Source organism: Buteo buteo, chromosome 13 (genome assembly GCF_964188355.1).
Source record: "Buteo buteo chromosome 13, bButBut1.hap1.1, whole genome shotgun sequence".
In the NCBI taxonomy this organism is placed as follows: Eukaryota; Metazoa; Chordata; class Aves; order Accipitriformes; family Accipitridae; genus Buteo; species Buteo buteo.
Window position 1 is genome coordinate 15,906,719 of NC_134183.1, and position 21,579 is coordinate 15,928,297.

Here is a 21,579-nt window from a genome sequence, read left to right on the forward strand (position 1 = left end):
AGGCTTCTACAGTCTACACGTAGGCAATTACAAACTCACAGCCCTCCAACCACGTGGGGCCTTTCAAGCACCCCTGTTCCCGCTGGAGTCTCAAACACCTTTTAATCAGAGGCTCAGGAGCAGGTTTTGGGGCTGAGGTAGGATGGGATGGGGTGAGATGGGCTCTCTGCTGAGCGCTCATTTAATTGGATTCATCGCTGGAGGAGGGAGCCAAATGAAACACACGTTTTATTAGGGCTAACACTTAGCTTTTGTTGTAAATGTTTTGAAAAAGAAAACACTCTAAAGCCTCACAGAGATACTGCTATTAATATATCATCCGAATAACAAGTGATTAAAACCAACAACAGCTACTATGAAAATGTGGCTTTGTAGCACTGGACCGCATGGGACGCAGCAGGGAAAATCATTATGAACACACCAGCGGGGTGCAATTATAAATAAAAACAGCTCTGTAAAGGCTACAAAACCAGCAATAATCAGTCCAGTCTGCGGTTTAGTCAGGGCTAAAGACATTTACGGAAGGTGCTATTTATTACCGGAGTCAGGGACACCACTGGATTAAGGGGTGCAACTTCAGGATAAGTCAACAGAGGGAGTTCCCTGCCATCGCGGCCAAGTGAGCCACAGCCTGCACATCCCTGCGAGCAGCCCGGATCGCTGCATGTCTGTCTGTCCATCCGTCCGTCCAGCGCGGCCTTCCTGCAGCCCCCACTATGAGCAAAGCCAACGAAGGGCCGGCGGTGCTGCAGCAGCGTGCAGAGTCAGGCGGTGTCTTTGGCACGGGGCACGGCTCTAAGGACAGATCCCAGCAGGGCTGAGCCCTGCAGGTACTTCGTACTGTTGTGCTCCTTCCAGCGCGGTGGCTCCTCATCTCACCCATGGGCAGCTTGCGAACATCCCCGCGGAGCGGTCCTCGCAGGAAGCCCAGCAAAGCTGCTCCCAAGCGGGAGGGTGGGATGCAGCACAAATGCTGTTGCAGATGCTGGGTGACGCCTGGGGACCAGACCTGCCAGGCAGCAGAGCGGCAGCGCAGAGGACAGACCCCTTCCCATCCCCAAAAGGAAGCATTTGTCATCTAACGGCAAGTCCTGGAGGCAATGCCCGGGCTGGCCGAGGTCCCCGGGGCTCCCACGGGGTGGGGACAGACCTGCACCCCCCCCATGCAGTGCTGTGAGTGAGAGCACGGGGGAGAGCCGCTGCGGGAACATCTGCCTGCAGATGCTTCTGCTATGCTCTTCTCACTGCTCATTTTTTGAAGTGAGGAGGGTTAATCAGCCTCACTCCTGATGTATCGCCAGCTCCTGCCAGTCCTTGTTCCCACTGAAAGCCAAGTGCACGTAACAAGCAAACAGTGGCCCTAGGCAGCAGGCCAGGGGCATCAGACGGGAGAAGAGATCTAAATAATGTTCCTCTCTCTGCTGCTGGATGATACGTGGCCCCAGGCATCCCGCTTCCCCTTGGCGTGCCTCAGTTTCCCTTCTGCGCTGGCTGGCATAGGTTTGGTGCAGGGATGGCCAAGGGCCAGCGTGTCGGTCAGCCAGCCCTTCGGCTGCCCTGCAGTGCGAGTATCTGTACTAACCTCCAAGTTCAGCTGATAAACTCAGGCTGTTCCTTTCCCCGGTTTGGATGCCGTCCAGCAGCTCCCCTGGAAGCATGGCGGAAATGCCTTAATCACCTCGTTTGTGTCTCTGTTTCAAGTTTAATTTGATACAGTGCCTCCTCTCCCCAGCCAAAAAAAAGGATCCTAAACATCTCCCAGCCTTTCTCAGCAGCACAAATCTTGATCTTTCTCATTGCTTAGAAAACAAAAGATGAGTCCCCGTGCCAGCCACTTCTTTGTGAACGGGCTTCGACTGCCACATACCAGTCTGCATCTGGGCAGCCAGTTCCCGTGCACTGGGACGAGAGGGTCGGCGGTGGAGCCCGTCCTGCCTGGCTGGAAGCTCTGTCCTCCCCTGGCACCATGGTCTGGTCTCTACCCCACGCCACCACACTCGCAGGGATGCGTTTTTCCCTCTTCTCCCTTCTTGCTTTTCAGAGGAGGAAGATGGGCAAGATGACCCTACTGATCACAACTAGGGACAGTTTGGTCAATCTGGGAGATTGGAGCCCTTCTGTTTCTGATTGCTTGGGGCAATTCCCCGAAGTCTGTGTTTCTGTTTAAGAAAAGACAGTTCGGCTACAGCTGCAGTTTAGATGGGTATTTTATAGTACATATTTAATGAAAAAATGTATCAAAGGAAGCTTTAGTTACAATAGAAAGCGTGAAGAAGGGGAGCAGGGCACAGAAAGCACCCTGCCATGCATCTTGGACCAAAAAACCAGGGGAAAAAACCCTCAACCACACACACTTCTGAGACACGTGAAAACCTCCCTTCAGGTATCACCCTCTGCCTTGCTCCATGGGCAGGACTGATGCAGGGGTCCCAGAAAAATGGTAATACAGGTATGAACTTAAGACAACTTTCCCAGTTCTAGGGGAAGCCTCCTTTCCGGGCACCTCTTTTTAGTCCTTGTGCTCCCCTAATGCACAAGGACCATGGCAGCAGCTCCCCACGAGCTGCCCAGTATGGTCTGTGCCTACCATGCTCAGAGCATCACTTCGGACAAGGCAGCAGCAATGCTTCAACAAGCATTCAGGAGCGGTAACCTTTTAGGGACTCAGGGAAACACATGGTACCTTCCCAGAATGGATAAATGCACCAACCTGAACCCGCACGAGCCCGCTAACAAATTGTCAGTTCTCGCTCCAAGGCCTGGAGGTGCCAGAACTGGTTAGGAGCGGTAGGAAAAACCTCTCCACATTGTGGGAAAACAGCTCGTTTTGCCAACCTTGTTCTGTGAAACAGTTGAACTGTGCCTTTTTGAAACACTGGAAACTAAACCCCAGCCTGAGGCGCTGACCCAGGCTGGAAAATCTTCAGTGCAAACAGTTAAAGTCTGGAAGCAGAAAAGCAGAGGTGACGGAAAGTGTACAAGGCAGAGCTGATGAGAGATGTTCCTGCCAGGTCTTTTAAACACATGTGCTTCTGATGGCAGTCTAAATGGCTTTGGGACACTGCACACATGCTGTGCTCGAAAGACCTCCTTTTCTTTGGGTCAGGGAGAATTTGACCATTCTGGGCCTGACAACAAACAGCCTTTCGGAGGGGCAGGCATCCTTGCGACATGGCAATCCAGACCAACACAAGCTCTAACAGAGCACAGTAACTGTCTCACATTCAACAAACACTGCAAGCTCAGTTGACAGAAGGGTTTGGAAGGCAGCTCCAAAGCTTGCTAAATTTTGTGTTGAAGCCCTGAAAATCTGTAGTACATTTATTTCAGAGGGAACTAAAAAACATTGATGGAACCACCCAGTAAGTCACAGTCTGAGGGACTGTCATGGAGATGAGTCCTCAGCAATGACACTTCTGACCTCACAGCTCAGCTGTCATCTTTGACTGCAAATTACCAACACGCTGTTTGGGAGATGATCAACATTGGAACCAGACTCAGACTTGGCTTTAGCAGATCCAAGTGCGGGACACAGACCTATGGGGTTCAAGCCCTGACCTGCATGACTGACCTTCTCCATGACTGGAAAAAGAAATAGCAGCACCAAGAGGCAAGCAACTGACCCACGGCCACGTTGCCAGCATGAGTGGCATCCTGCATCCCATGAGCCCTCGCCAGGGCCGGCTCTTTGCCTGGTTGAGAAATACCATGACTACAAATGCCATTGGGGACAGCCTGCAATGGAGCTTCTAGTATTACCACTTCCAGCAGAGCTGCTTGGTAGGAAAACAGTGCTGATATTTCTGTTTTAAAAGCAAAGGGTTCTGTAGACAGCCTGTATTTCCAAGGGAAGGGGAATATCTAATCACCTCTGGAGAGCGACCAGGACAACATGCTTTCTATCTGTAATGATAATGATTTCTAATAGTATCACTCTGTTTCCATTCCTACTCTCGTGGGATCGTCAGAACTGAAAAGGACGTGTGTGTTTTGTGTACGCCTTGAAATGCCGTGGCCTGGCTGAGTGGGAAACGCTGCTGGAGCCAGGAGAGTGTGAATGTGTTACTCTGCTGGGGCAGATTATATCGGAGATTGATACAGGAAGTGAGAAAAAAAAAAACCCCAGTGGGGGAAATGAGAAGGGAAAGAGCTGTGTGCGCAGGGATTGGGTTTCCTCATTCATGCTGGAACAAAGCGCAGAGCCCCACCAACTGCCTGGCTTGCTGGGATGCCTGCCATGCTGAAGTACCGCAAGCGGGTTCACGCAGGACCTGGGGGCTCCTTGCAAAAGCAAGAGCTCAGGGCAATTTGCAGTCGCATAGCTCACCTCCTCACGCTGTCCTGCAAGGCAAGTGTTGTGCCGAGATTAAGTAATTTGCTGAAGGTCAGAGCAAAGAAGAGATGTGGGGGGAAATCCAGTGTCAGCTCTCTGCAAATGCTCCTCAAACCATTAGCCAGTGCTCTCTTTACAGGGCCGTACAGAATAACAGGTACGGGACTGACAAAAACATGAGCTGTTTACTTGTCCAACAAGGCAAAATATCATCATCATCCCTATTTTACAGATGGAGTGCATTTCTTCAGCAGAGATCTGGAAAGAATGAAGATCCCCTGAGCCTTAGGGCTACTGTTTTATCCACAAAACCACACAAAAGGTTTCAAATCCAAATAGACTAAAACCAGCTTCATGCCCTTGAGTCACTGGCTCAGATTCCTCTGTGAGCTTCAGCACAGGCTTCTGGTGGTGCAAAGTTGCCCACTGCAACAGCAACATTTAGATGGGATCATATCAGCTACCAGCAGACCCAGGGGTTGGAAGGACATGGCACATTGCTGCTATTTTTTCCACTACCACACATATAGCAGGTATTCTCCAGGAGGGCCATTTCATGGGGAGATCCTGAGTAACCAGGATAACAGGATGACAAACAACCTATATTCAAGTTCTACAAATGGGACAAGGAAAAAAACATTGCAATTCTATGTAGGAACTGCTGTTTCAGATTCAAGGAGCCGTGCAAAGCTTGATACATGCACAGCCCAGGATGGAGATGCAGGAAGCCCAAGTTTAACTCTTGGCACTGCCCCAGCTGTGGAAAGTGATCACAGCAAGACACTCTGATGCACCTCACCTGCCTCTTTCCCTGCAGAATTTGGGCAGCAATACCAGCAGTGCTGGGGTGGGGATGGCTGACATTAATCCTCCAGGTAGGGTCACAAGGACCACAAAGACCCTTGGATGAGGGCAGACAGTTCAGTATTTTTTTCATTTCCATAGTGGTACCAGCAATGTTGAAAAGGACACCTGAGAGCACCTACTGTGCTATCCGTCCGCAACCAAGATTTCAGTTTGGCAATGTTTTTACTTTCAAAGCACATGCAACAGCAAAAATTCCTAAAGGCAGTAAAATGACAGTAGATGGCTTCATCCATACCTGATGCATGGCCATTTTGTAGCAAAGCAGAGAACACCTTCTAGGTGAAAAAAGTTTTTTTTGTTTGTTTTTTAAAAAGGTATTTCTTACCTTTAAATCCCAGATCCACTCATTCTAAAACCTTTCTTTCTTTCCAGGCCAGACCGACTGGGTGTGGAGATGTTGGCGCAACTTGGTGACCTGCATTTTGCAGACACTCAGTGAAGATTATAAAGCTCCTGTCTAGCCCTAAAACCTGTGAATATTACACATTTTGGCCCAAGAAAATAAGATGACTGCTCTTCAAAATGGAACCACAGGCATGTCCTTGGGACCTTTAATCAAAATGGAGTTTGTCAGGACAGCACCCGGTACTTGCAGGCCATCCTGAAGCCTGGCTCTATAATGACTTAGGAGAAAACCACAACCCTCCTGCTCCAGCACCACTTTCTGCCTCTGGGAGCAAAATCTGTGGGTTTTGTGAGCCATCTGCTCTGTTCAGGCTCCTCTCCCAGCTAAAGGTTGACCAAATTCTTTGGTTTTGCACAAACCCTTTCCGCTCACATGCAACTTAGTTTCAGTGTGCTTTTTGCACAATAAACCAGTATTTCACAAGCTGTCCTTGCTCTTTCAGTGATCAAGAATATTTTTGCTGCGAGAAATGCCACAAAGCTACCAAATACCCCTGCAATTAACTGAACTGCACCTGAGTTTCAATCATAAGTGAGATGTTTAAAACAGATTTTGAGCATACATCTCTTTTTTTGTACAGTACGCGCTTTATTGCAGAGAAGACTGGATGCATTTTTAAAACAAATTCAGGAGTTGCACAGTTTCCAGACATTTCTACGACATGTTGCCCACAGTAACTCGAGTACAATGGAGTCTGTCAGACAAACAGTAAGGGGGAACTCAATCTTGTCATCTGCAATCACTTGAGAGAGTCAGAAAATCTTGCAACCGATTATTTAAGAGCCATGTAAAACAGGTGGCTCTGCTCCTGCGAGCACCTCCACCAGCAGAACAGAGGTTAACCGTGTCACTCCTGATTTACACCAGTGTAACTGAGACCAGAAGTCAGGCTTGTATCATGAAAGCAGCCAGTGAAGATTTTATGTCAGCGTGATACGCACGTGGTGGCAGATTTGTGACGTTTGCTGAAGGGCTTTATTCGGGGTCAGATTAGAGGCAGTGTCTCCCATTTCAGGTATTACTGTATCTTTGGATTGATGCACAACCGTGCTGCCCAGTCCCTCTCCACGTGGGAAAGAAATCTTGGCGTGAAAACACATCAAGTCATAACAGGCACTAACTACCACAATAAACTGTAACACAGTCTTTGTCTACTCTGGATGCTGCTGTGTCTGGAAGCATCCCAGCGGGTCACAGCCAGCCCCAGGTAGGCTGAGGGTTAGCCACAGCCCCGTAGTGGGATCGCAAGCACATTAGAGTGTGGCTAGAAATGTTCTTTAGCATATCAGTTAACAAAGATAATGCATTTTCCTGGTGAGACCATCCATAATAATTGCTTTTGAAAGATACTGGCTGCATCAGCAATTTGAACATTATAATATTAGATAAAAATCCCCAACGTTTTTTTCTGTAAAATGTGTTTCCTTACCGATTACATACCCCAAAAGCGAAGCCTTCTCTCTGAGCCACCACAGTGTGATATTAAATAGAGTTCAAACTGTTGATGCAAGTCCAGAGCTCGTCCGAGGACACTGAGACTGAATAGGCTGGCACAAGACACGTTAGCATAGAAAAGCCTTAAAACTACTAGACTCTGAGAACTGGTTTTCACCTCCTACACCTTTTCAAAGCATCACTGACATAAACATTAATGGCAATTTTTACCAGTCGAAGGTCTGACACACAGGGCTCAAACTCTAATGACATAAAACCACACGGGAGTCAGAAATTCCCCATGATGGATGTACAGCAGAATGGTCCAGGATGTGTTCAAGGTATACGCTACAGAATAGCGGTTCATCTGGAGGTTGTTTAAATGCTGATGTGCAGTGTGCTGAAAGACAGCTTTCTTACTCCTTTAGCATTGTGCCAGCTGTATGAAAACTAAAAATCTACCGGGGTGAATGGGAACCTTGGGAAAAGTAGCTGATTGAAAAAAGCCTCAGAAACTGAAGGCTTCCATGTAATATCAGAGCAGGGATGGCACGGATTGAGACAAGAAGGGTGCACCCAACCCACCATGTGCCTCAAAGCTTAATTTGGAAAGGATGCTTGGGAAGAAGGGGTGATAAATCATTCATCTGTCGCTTCCTGACGGCTTTGCCAAGGCTGCCAGTGCTGGCGGTTACTAAGTGTGCGCATGTGACTTGCTAACTAAAAACCTATCCACGAGATGAGAGACCACAACTCACGGAGGCTTTGGAAGGTCATCCCAAGGTGATGTGCTTCTGACATAGGCTAAACTGTAATCCATGACGAGTGAACGGGCCTAACGCCCGTGAATGCTTTAAGCTCTCGTGTCTATTCCCTTTCAGAAGAAAACAAAATTATCGCATGAAGTGGTCGCTAGGCACAAATGATTCTTCTTCAGACAGATCCCCACAGGTTTCCCCCTTGTAATTACTAAAATATACTACCTGATGTGTCACGAGGATGACAAGTAATTGACATTTAAGGCAATCTAATTTCCATAGCCCTCCCATGACTTTCACTGAGCGGATCGCCTTTGTCTTCCTTCTCTAGGAACGATTTCTTGCACGTGAACATGACAAGCAGCAGCATTGGCAAATGCCACAGACTGCAGAAGAAGAGCTTCCTGGAGCTGCTGCGGTCTGCATCCCTGTAGAACCGAAAGCCGAGGTAGGAGATGTAGAGGTTGATAGGGAGCGAAATGATGGGGAAAGTCCACGTGGTGATGTCGAGAACAGGAGCCACCGTTGAGAGTCCAATTAAGGCCAAGCAGTGACGCAGAGCTACCCGCCTGCACAGCCCCGGGTGGGTGACGGACATCATACAGTATCCTCCTCGGGAGTAATCTTCCCGCAGACCCCAGCTCAGGGCGTTGAAGTGAGGGAACTGCCAGGAATAGAGGATTCCTCCTAAGAGTAACGCACCTGCAGTAGGAGAGAGAGAAGGAAACATGCATTAGAGGACCACTGCAAGAAGTGCTACACAAAGACCTCAGCAGATTCGGGCTGTATTTGCAAAAGAGCAGCGCTATGAACCTGTTACACCACTCTATGCAGAAGACAAGGCACGCTCTGTAAGACATAGGCAAGCTCTGTTTTTAACAGCATTTACATAGGGTTGTGCACAGTCATTCTTTGTTTTTGGAGCACTTAATTTGAAAAGCATTTCAACAAGTCACTTCTTCCTAATGAACCATTGCTAATTGGTTTCTGCACCAATTCAGTCTCTACCTGAGGGAGGATTGATGGAAATGAAGAAAAGCTGGGCAAGAGACTGTTTTCCTGGGAGCCTCTAACTTCCACTCCTGGGTTCCTAAGTTGGTGCATCCAGAGCAGAGTGTCACATTGACCAGAAACAGGGAGCTCGGCTCAATGACAGCAGAAAAGGAGGATAAGCTGCTTCTTCCTGAGAACTGGGAAAGTACCAGCACTTTGGTAGCCTGAGGCATGGCTGAGCTTTCTGTTTGCCCATTGTGTGAAGGGAGGGAATTGCTCACGGTGCGGGAGCACCTCAATCACAGACCTCTCAATCACAGACCTCGGGCAGGCGGCAGAACCAGCAGAAGCTGCTAATGAGGTGACAGAAGATGGAGAACATTTTACTTCTTCAAACCAATTGCAGGAATTTCTAAGTAGTTTGACCAAGTAACTCTATTCACACCAATTACCTACTTTTACATTTAAAAAGGAGCTATGGAGGCACCACAATTTTCCACAGCTATCCTTGGGACATGGTACAGGGCTTATCGAGGCAGAAGCAGCTTATATGCTGATTTTGGTGAGGTTCAAGGAGGCCCTCAGAGTAAACTTCCTTCACTAATTTTGTCTGAAGACACAAAAAATCCCCCAAGGCTGTTGCACATTATGAGCATTCCTGGATTTTCCTTTTGTTTCCCCAGCTCCCAAACACTCTGCTCCAGCATTAACACTTTCTTTGCATCTCCCTGCCACCATGAGCTCATTCTCTAGAGAAACTACTTCTCCGTTGGAGCCACGTGTCTATCATTTTCTTAATGACTTCATAGAAACAGAAACAGCAACACTTATCTGCACACAGGTTAATGTATTTAAATTCTTCCCCAAACGTTCACTTCTCCCCCAGCAACTGCTTGGGCTCTAACAAAGACCAAGTCACTGTCTTCTTTGAACTGCTTCATGGTTCATGTCTTCTCTCCACCTGTTCTGGCTCTATGCTCCTTGGGGCTGTGCATGTCTAGTTCTTGTCTTAAACAACACACCATACACTGGTGTTATCATGCAAATAATAACAATCTAAGTTTGCAAAAGAGCCCTTCTTTTGCCCTACCTTATCAGCTAGTGAAGGAACAGCCCATTAGACTTAATGTGGGTTTCCAGTTGCTTGTAAGATCTAGTAGTGGTATGAAAGACCTGTCTCAGCGCTTTTTAAAATGAGTAACAAATACTCCATCAGGTGAGTATATGCCTCTGAAAGTTGATTACATGAAGCATGGAGAGAGATGCTCATATATTGGGCATGCAGCTTTCAGAACAACATTGCCTGCTACAACTTACAGGTGATTTCCTGGACTATGGCCCCAAACGCTTGCAAATCCTGCCATTCGATCCTACTGAAGTCGACTTTCAGGGTGTGGATGCTTAGCACCTTCTCTAAATTGGAACCTTTTAAGACAGTTGAAAGTGGTGCACCCCAAAATTACCATTAATTTCAGGAAATCATGGCAACAAAAGTAATTTTGGCCCTAACAAAATAGGATTTGATTCAGTTCTGAAACCTAAGGGAGTAGCTCTACTGAAATAAACTGAAATAAAACTTAATCAAAGAGTATTCCCTACACCAGGAGAAACAATGGGGAAAATGTTCTTGTAATATGTCATTCTTTAGCTTTTTCCTATTCTTGTAAAACGTATTACCAGAGGCAAGATCCTGAATGTGATAAACCTAAGATAGGAATATTTTTCAAGTTTCATATCTAAAGTGCTTTAGAGACATTAGTTTGTCATTTTTCATAACTTAGGGAAAGGTAAGCTACAATTATCCATCAGCTGAGGAAACCTAAGTAGATGGAACCGGGGCCAGGATCCAGAGGCAGAGGCTGTCCCTGCTTCCCACGGCTACAGACCAGCCGGCTTCTCATCTGGCATGTGCTGCGTCCCTGTGTTTCGGCTGTAACGCAGGCTTTGCTTATTCAATTGTTCAAACGTTGTGTGCAGCCAAGCTCAAAACACACCCTAAACCTCAAACACACAAACCCCTTTAACAGTTCTCTAACTATAACACCATTAAAAAAAAAAGTCATCTGGAGAAACTTTTAAACACAAACAGACCAACTAAACTACTTGAGGCTGGATTCCCATTTATAAAGCTCTGGTTTTTACATGCAAGCCTTTGGAATTTAATTACTTTGATTACATTACAACCATTGAGATAATTGATATTTTACAGAGAAGCTGAACAGTAAAACAATTTAATAGCCCATTATGAGGAATTTAACTGACCCGATCTTTTTGTTAGTTTCCCATGTGCCTTGGACATCCTGTAATTTCCTCTGCCCAGGCTGAGATTGTCAGGTTGTCAGAGATTTTTAAGTGTCACGTAAGACTGATGACTTGCAAAGCACAGCACATGGTACAGTACAATTCAGCATCAAATGAGCCCACAGTAGGAATCCTGTCAAGCCCAGAGCAGACACTGTAATACTCATTAATTACTAGATGAATGTTAACTATGTCATAATTAGGTCAGCAGTGTTTTTAAGCAATATTACAGCGAGACTAACTCTGGAGACTAACCTGCTTCAAAATAGTGCAGTCTACTCTGCTGCTTCTGTGCAGTTCCCAACAGTTTGGGAACTCAGTTTAATCAATGCAAATCTCCTTTTTCTCTATGGAGTTTATAATTAAGTGAAGACCAGACGAGGTCATTCACAACCGTAACACGTGGACCTGGCACAGAGTTCGCAAAATCAAAGCTGACCGTCGGAGCAGAGCCATCGCACTTGCTTTGGCAGTAGGAGACAGCCAGCATCCCAGGACACCGCAGCCCTTGGGCTCCTTGGCACATGGAAAACCTGAGCGCAGGCAGACTGATAGAAATTCACATTAGATCTCTCCGCTTTTCCGCAAGTGTTTATGAATTGCAAGACCACAAGTACCTGGCTCGTGGATATCCCAAATTCTTTGGCCTTTTGGCCAAATTTTTAATAGCTGCAAATTTAGCTCGTTCATGACCACTTCCAACCTCTTAACTTCTCCAAGTGTGAGAACCTGGGACAGCTGTGAGCAGACACTTATAAATCCTGATACCTCGTCAGGCAAGTCCTGGTTGATTTTGGAAAAAAAAAAAAGAAGTCTTTTTAGGCAAACAGGACCCAGGTCTCCAGTATTCTTTCACTCTCGTGTGCAAATAGGTATAAAATGTTTCCTGGTTGGGTTCCTATTGTTTAATCACTTTGTACTAGATTAAATCATCTCAAAAGTTACAGGATTGCAGAGAACCAGGTAGGTCCTATAGCATCCACAGAGTTAAAGATAAATAACAGGTTTTACGGTTCATCATGAATTTTAAGGTTAAGCTATTATTTCTTTCCTTAAATTCTTTTAGAAGTATTTAAATAGTAATATATCTTCTTTTTAATAAACAAGAACAAGCTGAGATTTTTATTTTAATATCTAAGATAAAGCCAAAATGTCAACTGGCATTGAAGAAAGTAGAAAATGGTTCTTTCTTTCTGTAAATATATTTTTATCTAGTGAAATACTGAAGCTTTATAAATTGCATTTTTCCTAAAACAAACAAGACACTGAATTCCACAGTCATTGAGTAACTGCTTGGCAAGAAGTTTCAAGGTTCAATAAATTTGGGTAAGACTTGGAAATAATTGTGTGATGAGACTTCCAAAAGCAACTAGTGATTCTGGGCTTGCAAACCACAGTAGCTGACAGTCTAATTTTCAGAACTACAAGAGCAAGAAGCATCCCCCTCTGAAGTTATGCGCTTCACAGTGTCAAGAAGGCCATGTGGTACCTCTAAACTTTGATTAAAATCTCACGTTATATTCCTTTTAAAGCAATTTATGATGACCTCATTTGCTGGATGGTCCAAATCTCAGGTGAGGGAGCAATGCCAGCGCCTGAGCCTGTTGAGTCCTTGGTCTCTCTGCTAAAAAGAGCATCTAAGAGTAGGAAACTGGAAGATGGTCTTGAGGGTGTAAGTCCTTGCAGGGTGTGAACTCTGACCACTGGTTAACACATGGAAAGAAGAGCAGAGCAATCAGGTAGCAACAGCTTCTTGTCCTTTCCATCCTGGGCTCGTGCCAAGATCAGCGACCCAGGGACGAAAAGCTCCAGAACCTAGTGCGAGTCCCCCAAACTTCGCATGTCTGTAAAGGATACAGAGCCTGTTCAAGTCTGTACATCACCTGCTCAAGAAAGAGTGGACACATTCAGCTGCTGAGCTATCAGTGCCAACAGAAATCATGCCTGTAACATCCTTCTGAGCAAACCAATTCATTCACGTAAAGCAACCTGAGGACTGCAAAGCTATTTTCTCATCCACTAAAGGGCAGAAGTAATGTTTGGATCCTGCTTGACTGTCCCATGCTGTGGATGCCACTCTCTTAAGCAGCGATTTGAAATATGCCTCTTTCATGCTGGCAATACCTTTCATCATCAAAGAACTTTATACATTGTACAGTTGGCACATGGAGCAGTAGCGGTGATTTCCCCCGCAGCTGAATTATTTCAGCTGTCTGCCTTAAACAAGACACAATAGTTTGGGATGATCCAACTAAAAACCTCTGAAAAATTTCTGAAGGCAAGTTCTTCCAGGGCAGAGAAGGACTTAAGCTACAAGAAGGCACAGGCTGGAGCACAGCGTGTTGGTGGGAGCACCAGCCCCTGGAGCAGAGCCAGCTGGAGTCCAACCAGCCCAGGCAGGCAGATGAACACAGGCTTGTCTGCACAAGTCGAGGCAAACATCTCCAAGGTTATCTACAGAGACTGCTGCATTGACATGGTGTTCCTGAAAACACACCGGAGATGAACAACTTATTATTTCTTCTTATCGTTCTCATTGTTCTTTAGACAACATGCAGTGCCTTCCCTCTACACAGTGTTCTACAAACCTCTGGTATCACTTTACAAGCTCTAGACAGGACAAACACCTATTTACTTAATCAATAAAACAAAGAAAATAAGGAAGGGGGAGCTGATCTGTAGCATCAATTCAAGAACGGACTCTCTCCTTCTGTCTTTGCTTTGGTGCTGCATATGTATGACTGGGAGGTGGCCAACCAGGCATTAAAATAAACATGGAATGGTTAAAATATCAGCTCCAAAACAGATGTTGAAATCTTACTGCATTTCCCAAACCTGGTGTTTACTGCCTTGGCAACCTAAGAATGCTGTTTTGCTTAAAGCACAATTTTAGTAATTCTTCTGCCTTGAATAATGTGAAGGAATTTTAAAATTATTTCCAGACCTTGGTAGCTCCCTGACTTATTAGAGGAAAGCACCGGCCTTTTGTCTCTAGGAAACTGGTATGAGTTTGGCTGCTGTCAGGAGGGGAAGGCTTTGGTAGTCTAAGCTCAGCCTTTTAATGGATTGTAGTCAGGAAACAACCACACACCGTTTTACTTGATAGCACACAAATGGCTCTCCTACCTTAAAAGATGTTGAACAAATTACTCCTCTTTAATCCAGACAAGGTAGATTAGAGCTCAGAGACTTGACTTGGTCCAGCTGTAGCCACCTGCTTGTAAGCAACCGTGCTGCCTCAGACCGTGTTTTTCACTTTTTCTACAGGAAATTTAACATAACCAGTCCAAAACTCTTCACTGTGGCCCTGCAGGATTTTTACAGGATGTTACACTCGCAGGAAACATACTGGATAAATCGCCAAACCTTTTATTTTCTTTCTTTTCTGCTCATTACCAACAAGCTTAACACGGTAGTCTTCCTTAGAGATTTCTAACTATGCAGCAGTTATGGGGGTAAAGAAAGATTTTGAAGTCTTGTCAAAGCCTTGTTGCTCATTGCAGATTCAGTGTAATATTAAACACCCAAAGGATTATTTGGGGGAGTTGGTACAAATATTCAGAGCGGTCTGGAGAACCATGTCCATAACACAGCTGTAGTGTCCTGCTACGTAAGGATTGGTTTATTAAGCTGGCAGTGGCATTTTCTGTTTGTGAAGGAGAGTTGGAAGATGCAGTAATTACCGCCTTTCCTTCAGCTTATTTCAATGATGGAAAATGACTGTTAGGGTAAATCAATTGGCCTCCAATTATAAGCGGTCAAGATACTGCCCTGATACAATCACTCCTGAGGAAATGTTACCTACTATTTAATTTTTATCGTTGTCTTTGGGAGTAGAAAAGGGATTAGCTCTACAAAACTTACATCTTAATTTGTGATTATGAAGCCTTCTCAAACACAAAGACATTTGGGAACTATCTAGTCACAAACCTTAACCAAACTGATGCAATTCCCCCCTATTTTACCACTGTGGCATTTCCTATACTAGCACCACAGCAAGACAACAACCGGCACTTCTGCTTCCACTGGAAAACAAAAGCAGATGCTACTGCTTGTGTCAGATGCTGCGTGAGCGGCTAAGCAGCCTTGAGAAGGAAAAAAGGAAAAGTATCGCTTCTAAAGCTTTGCACAAGGTCTCTGGGCTGCAAACAATGGTCCCGGCTGTCAGTGCGGGCATGCACAGCCCCGTGCGCAGCCCTAATTGTGCGCCCTCAAGGTTACATGGTCATGTAAACGAAGGGTGAGGAGGAAAACACTGGAAAACTCAAAAGCTTCATGGTCATGGGTTTCAATAGCTGTTTCTTTTGAAGGACGGCACAAAAGGCTTGTGGAACAGGAGCGTCTCGGGGCTGCGATAGACTTCTCTGCTGCAGCACATAAAGGGAAGGGGATGTTGGCCGTGTCTACAGCTTGTCTGCAAAACAAAAGGATGATCCTCGGTGTCCACCACGAATGGGAAATGAAGTTGGCAGTGGGGTTCTTCACCTCGAGGAGTGCTCCTGGCCACTGCCCTTAACAGGAAGAAACCAGATGTCCTCAGGTACGCTCGCCATGTGGAGAAAAGCTGTGCGCATATGGATACAGACAGGCGTGCGCACTTTTTGTATGACACACAACAGGTTACTACAGCTGAAAGCCTCACAGGGAAACACTTTTCATTATACAGGCAAGGTTGAGAAAAACAACAAGGTCATACATAATTCGTCTTCACTAACCCCAGCAACAGATGCCATAAAAAAAGCGAGCCTGTTGGGTAAGATGAAAATACGGTCTTTGCACAGACCATTTGTTATGTGCAAATATGTTTAGGAAGTATTTGCCAAAGGACCAGACTCAGCAGAGGATTGCAAACCTGCACAGCCACGCCGGGCTCCTCATCAACCGCCTCTTCCAGGCTCCCTCTGGGGCTCCCATGTAACCTGAGGGTGGGAGTCCCTCCTGCAGACCCCCCTGCCGTGCTCCTCCCGCGAGTGTTGTGTCACACACCCAGGGTACGGGGGCTGCTGCACAGCCCCATCTCCTCCCCGTGCCACAACAGCCACGCGTGGGGCAGAGAACCGGGTAAGGGCATGTCACCTGTGAATTCGTGGGGTCGGTCCCCCAGACGCCCCAACGGTGGAACTGCCATTTCTTTTGTCTCTTGTGAAGATGGAAAGGGGGGAAAAAAATAGCCCACTGGCTTTTGTCCTAAATTCAGACCAGCTGCTTACTAGTACTGTCCCTCTGCCTTGGTTTTTACCCCACAAAGCACACTCCTGGGCCCCCAGCTTCCAATTCTCAGATGTCAGTGACATGAATATCTCTGCTTCCTCTGGAACAGACCACAAATTCTGTCATCTTTCATCTAAGAAGTGAAACCCCCAAAACCTGAGTTTACTAGAGGTAGTTTACGGCTGGAGCCTCCTCTGGTCCTGCGGCAGGACGGCGGAGCTGCCCTGCTCCGGTGGGGGGGGGGTTGGCTGGCTCCCAGACCTCCTCGCACATCAAGGGGCTTTGAAAGCTCAAAGTGCTTAACTGGAAGGGACACAAAGATCTCCAAGCTTATTCTGCATGCAATTAAGCTGTTGCTTTGCTCTCCCTCCTCCTGGCAGACAAGTGCTACACCGGGGAAGGTATGAGAGACTCCAGCCATTGACAGGTTGGGCACAGCCCCCCCTTCTCCCCTATTCTCTTTTTTGTTACTGAAACCATCCATCTGCCAAATGTCACTAGCTGATAAGAACTGCCCGTTTTTAAATCCCCATTTGTAAATAGATGTTGGCTGACATAATTAATGTCTACCATACAACACAATTTGAATTACAAAGTAAAGGCAATTTAAAAATCAGCCTCCACATGATTACAATTGATACTCAGTCTATAAATTCCACAGCCCCAGGAATTATTTAAATTTCTGAAAATGAATGAAAATCAGTACAAGATGTCTTTCAGGAAAGCGAGACCAGAAGTGGAGCATCTGAGATAAACTAAATAGTCTCTTGAGATAAACATTCTTTGGTGCAGTAATACCTATGGCTCCAGGCCACCACGGGTCTGTGATGTCTGCTATGCTGTCAGGGCTGTTATCTGCTATGCCACTGCCACCTACTCAGAATAAATCCCCTTAACTGATAAGCACATTATGTTGAGGACCCCTGCTTGTCACTTCCATCTAACTGGGTGGTTTATATGAACACCGTGGCACTGAATTGCTCTGCTCTAAGACACCGATACAGCTCGCAGGCTGCGATGGGGGCCTTCAGTGCATTAGCACAGAAAGGTTGGCGGAAGAAGTGCAAAATGCGTAAGGCAAAACATGGGCTATGGCACTTGGAAATGTTTACTCCAGATTCAGTTTTTCTGCTAACTAGAAATAACAAGTTTAAATAGACAACAAACATTTCTAACAAGCAAGCTGCAGCATTAGTCTGAGGAGAAAGACCAGCAAAACAAGAGTAATTTAAAGCACATATACGTTGTGCCTCTCACGTGCCAAAATAAACAGTTCTGTTACTTCCTAAAGATGTCTGTACGCAGGCTCAACAGCAGCGTGGCACAGCCAGGAGCTCTCCTGCATGTGGATCCCGCGCAGGAGGTGGATCCAGCACAGAACAGGACACGCTGCCAAGCTTTGCCTCTTTTTCCTGTCTTTATGCTATCACTTAAGGCTTTAAGTGAATTTCATTATTTTCCTGCTAGTCCTTCCTTTGTAAAATCAGGAGAAATAATTTGAGGGTGTCTAGATTTACTAGAAAAACAAATCTCTTTAGAAATGAATAATACCACAACGGAGCAATGAAATCTGCTTTCAAGGAAGCAAATGTGTTACTGCAAATCACTGGCTGGCAGTTAAGTTGTGCATAAATACACCAGATACGTGGTAGCGATATCCACGTGATAAATTACGTTTATCACGCACCTTTGACCATCTCACCTGCACTCGGCTCCCCCAATGAGGAAATGTTAACATTCCCCATCTTTCATCAATTTCAAACAGCTGCCATTAAAAAAAACACAAAACCCCCCAAACCCACAACAAAGAATTCCACATCTTCCCAGAGATAACCTTATCTTTCACTTTTGAAATGTGAGGTTTTCCCTAAATTACGTTGGCACAAAATCCAGGGTTGGGGGCAGGATTTTCAATCAGGCTTAAGAGCATACAATTAAAGTTACCTATCAGGGGCAGAAATGGAAGCAAGCATCACTGGGAATCACCGTAAGATCTGCAAAAGATGTATCCTGTAAGAAATAGCAGCAAGTGTTGACATCACTGGAAATATAAAGGTCCCAGATTTTTATCTGCAAATATGTGATATTTGTTTCTTGTGCGAGAAACTGTCAAGGTATTAATCTTTGAAATAAGAAAGTTATAAACAAAATGAGGACAAATTATAACAAGGCTGCTCCAACCTAAGACTCTTTGTTATTATCTCTGGAAACTAGGAATCATCTCCAACTCTCTCAAATGACCAAGAGCATCTCGCAGCAATATCTATGAACCACGCCAGTGATGTTATTGAACTCCTGACGTTTCAGAAGAGTGCAGACGTGGCTGTCCTCGGGTACCATACAGTTTGGTGTAACGTTTTGTTGCCCCCCCCCAAATGGTAATGAAAGGTCTACACTTAAATATTGTTTTCCCTACAGCCAGCAACATGTACAACAATGTGGCTGCTGTGAGAAGATTACAAGGAGAGAAAAAATCCACAGGAAAATGTAAACTCAAAAAACCACCAGTTAAGTGGTGAGAACCTTCCTTCTCATTAGTTTTCTAACTCCTTTCCTTCACATTCCTCTTTGTTATTGAGTGGAATGATCTTTTTTTTAAACGAGGTGCAAATGCATTTTCACACCTCTACCTAAAACTAGGTTAAGTCTCCAAGCTAATTACACATTATTAATGAGTTCAACAACTGTGGGTAGGCTGGTTAGAGAAGGGATGCAGGTCTGCACGTCGTGTATGTATGCACGTGGATGCACCCTTGTCCTCCACATGGGTCTGATGCTGCTAGGTGCTGAACTCTCTTCTTGTTCGCAATGGTAGAATGTTTAACACTGGAAATGATAGTCTACAATGCAATCCTTTTCTTCTGTTTCTCTCTTTTCTTTTTAAAGGTGTTTGTGGGGTTTGGTTTTTTTTTTTAATACTGAAATGCACTAAATATTACATTCAAGTCACCATTTTCAGGACTCCCCAGGTGTGCTTCATTACAAAGACCAATATCAGCTCAGTAACATCTCTTCAAGGGCTAAACCAGCTGCCTGGCCTCACTGACACAGCCTGGGAGGTGACTGCAGAAGGTTTTAGCTACCCAGAACAAACAATACATTGGGTTACACACCAGCGCAGATCATAATGTTCTGGCAAAGTCTGCTCGGGTGGTTTAAAGTTATCAGCTTCCACTGATGGCATCATTGCCAGAAATTATCCCCTCCACAGCAGAGGTGGCAGAGGGACACGTAACCACATCTCAGCTGCAAATTAGAGAGGAAGAGCTTGCTTGGGACAAAGACAGTGGTCTCTGCTGCCTGCCCTGCCTGCCACACAGGGACAGCTTCGCTCTTTGCGAAATAGGTCTTGAAGAGCAAGTTGTAATTTGACGAATTAAAGATAATGATAATCAGTGCCAGTTTACTTTAATGTGCTGGGCTTTAGCTGCAGCAGTTTAGCTGCCATTTTAAAACCAGAGGTGAAAATTTGAACTGTGACAGCCTCTACAGCAAGGGCTTTTGGTGAGATGGGGCTCTTCGTGCCAGCTCTTCCAGGCTGGACTTCGCAGGTGAAACATGGGCACATGAGAATCATCTTTTAGCATCAACTCTGCAAAGAGGTGCCAAAACCAATGCAGAAATCCCTAAACAACGTAAGATCCAAGATCTAGGCAACTGCAGCCAGAATGATACAGTCCTTAAAAATATCTATTTTGTGTTTTTATTTCATTCTCTTCTCTTTAGAAATACAGAGCTTCTAATGATGTCTGTTATGCACTCCTTAATATGAGACACTATACATATACATACGTATCATTTATAGGTCTAAATATAAAAAAGACTTTCAGAGAAGTAAATGTTTGTATAGAAGTAGTACACACGTTTAAAAAAACACCCACAAAACCTTTCATCCTAACTCTCGATTAGATCTGTATCACAACATGTGTACACAAAGCCAATTCAGACTGACTTTTATAGGAAGTGCATAGCATAAATGAAGAACGGCGTGCACACAGAAATGAAGGCGTGTGTAGCATAAGTGAAGACTGGATTTTGCACAGATTCTGATAATTTCTGGTTAAAAGCCTTGTTGTTGGAAGTATTATTCAAGCCTTAAATATGGCATACTGTGGGACAAGTGTGCGCTAAAACAATTCTTAACAGACCTGTTAATTGAACTTCATTAGTTTCTTCAGAATATAAGTATGTGGAGCTACTTTGATTCTTAAGTTTCTAGCTGGCAGGAAAAACAAGCCCTAATTGTGTCAGAGTTTAGCTGCTGAAGAGATCAGTGTTTTATGAGGGGTGTAAAAATGGTTCATAGCTACTAAAATAGAAATCTTCGTTTGCTTTTCAAGGAGGGGGGGAAGGAACATTTAAAACTTAGAGTTTAGAAATGGGCAATTAAGAAATACAGCAATAAATTAATCTTCCTAGGATATTTTCTGGCTTGTGGAAAGACAGTAATAAACACATCTGGGAGTTTTCCAGCTGAAAGCTCCTGACTTGTAAGTTGGATCTTACTGGGTATGGTTTTAATCCTGAAATTACGTAATATTTTCTTCCATGTGAACCCCAAAGACACTATTTTCCTCCCAGACTATTTTTTTTAAGATGGCCTAAACACATATTCAATAGGACACGGTCTTTTATCAGCTCATGTTTGTCCCTGAAATGCCCCCGTAAGGAGAATGATACCATCATGTCTACTCATTCAGTCCTTATGGTACCACACTGTAACAGACTTTGGCACTGCAAACAGCAGAATATATCTGCTTTTGAAGCAGTACCGGGTCAACAAGCATAAAGAAGGAGGTTTACTGCCTTTTGAGTAGGTCTTTTTAGTTATCCCGAAGGCAACGCTGACAACCGCTTGCCCAGATGCAAGGGTTTTATACTCACCAGCATCGAGACTACCAGTAGCTGCAGTCCAGCCCATGACGGGGGGAATGGCACCAACGACAGCTCCCACCCACGTGTTGGCAATGCTCATTCTCTTCATGGGCGTGTAACAACACGTGTACAAGAAAATGTTGAAGGCTCCCAGGGCCCCGGTGAGAGGGTTTACTCCCAGCGTCAGCAGTGTGATTCCTGGGACTCCGCAAGAAGCAGCAAAACAGACGGCGAGCAGGGGGCTGTGGGGAGAGAGCAGGAGGTGCACACTGAGCCAGGGTCTGTCTTAAAGAATGACTACTGCCCTGCTCCTTTTGCCTCCTCCCAAAAGTTAATATTGGATTTTTGTTATTTTTTTTTACTGGCCCAGTCCAAATTTTCCCATTGGAACCCCCATCCTA

The 21,579-nt window shown here is 45.3% G+C and overlaps 1 protein-coding gene across 1 annotated transcript in view; it reads right to left on the reverse strand.

Annotated features, from left to right (window-relative positions):
* Positions 1–6,173: 6,173 nt before the first annotated feature.
* COX10 (cytochrome c oxidase assembly factor heme A:farnesyltransferase COX10) overlaps positions 6,174–21,579 on the reverse strand; it is a 106,072-nt gene continuing 90,666 nt past the window's right edge. The window contains exons 6-7 of the mRNA XM_075044870.1: positions 21,188–21,420; positions 6,174–8,500 (exon numbers count right to left, since the gene is read on the reverse strand). Of these exons, the coding sequence (XP_074900971.1) occupies positions 8,058–8,500; positions 21,188–21,420 (676 nt within the window). The 3' untranslated portion in view covers positions 6,174–8,057. The remainder of the gene's footprint in view (positions 8,501–21,187; positions 21,421–21,579) is intronic.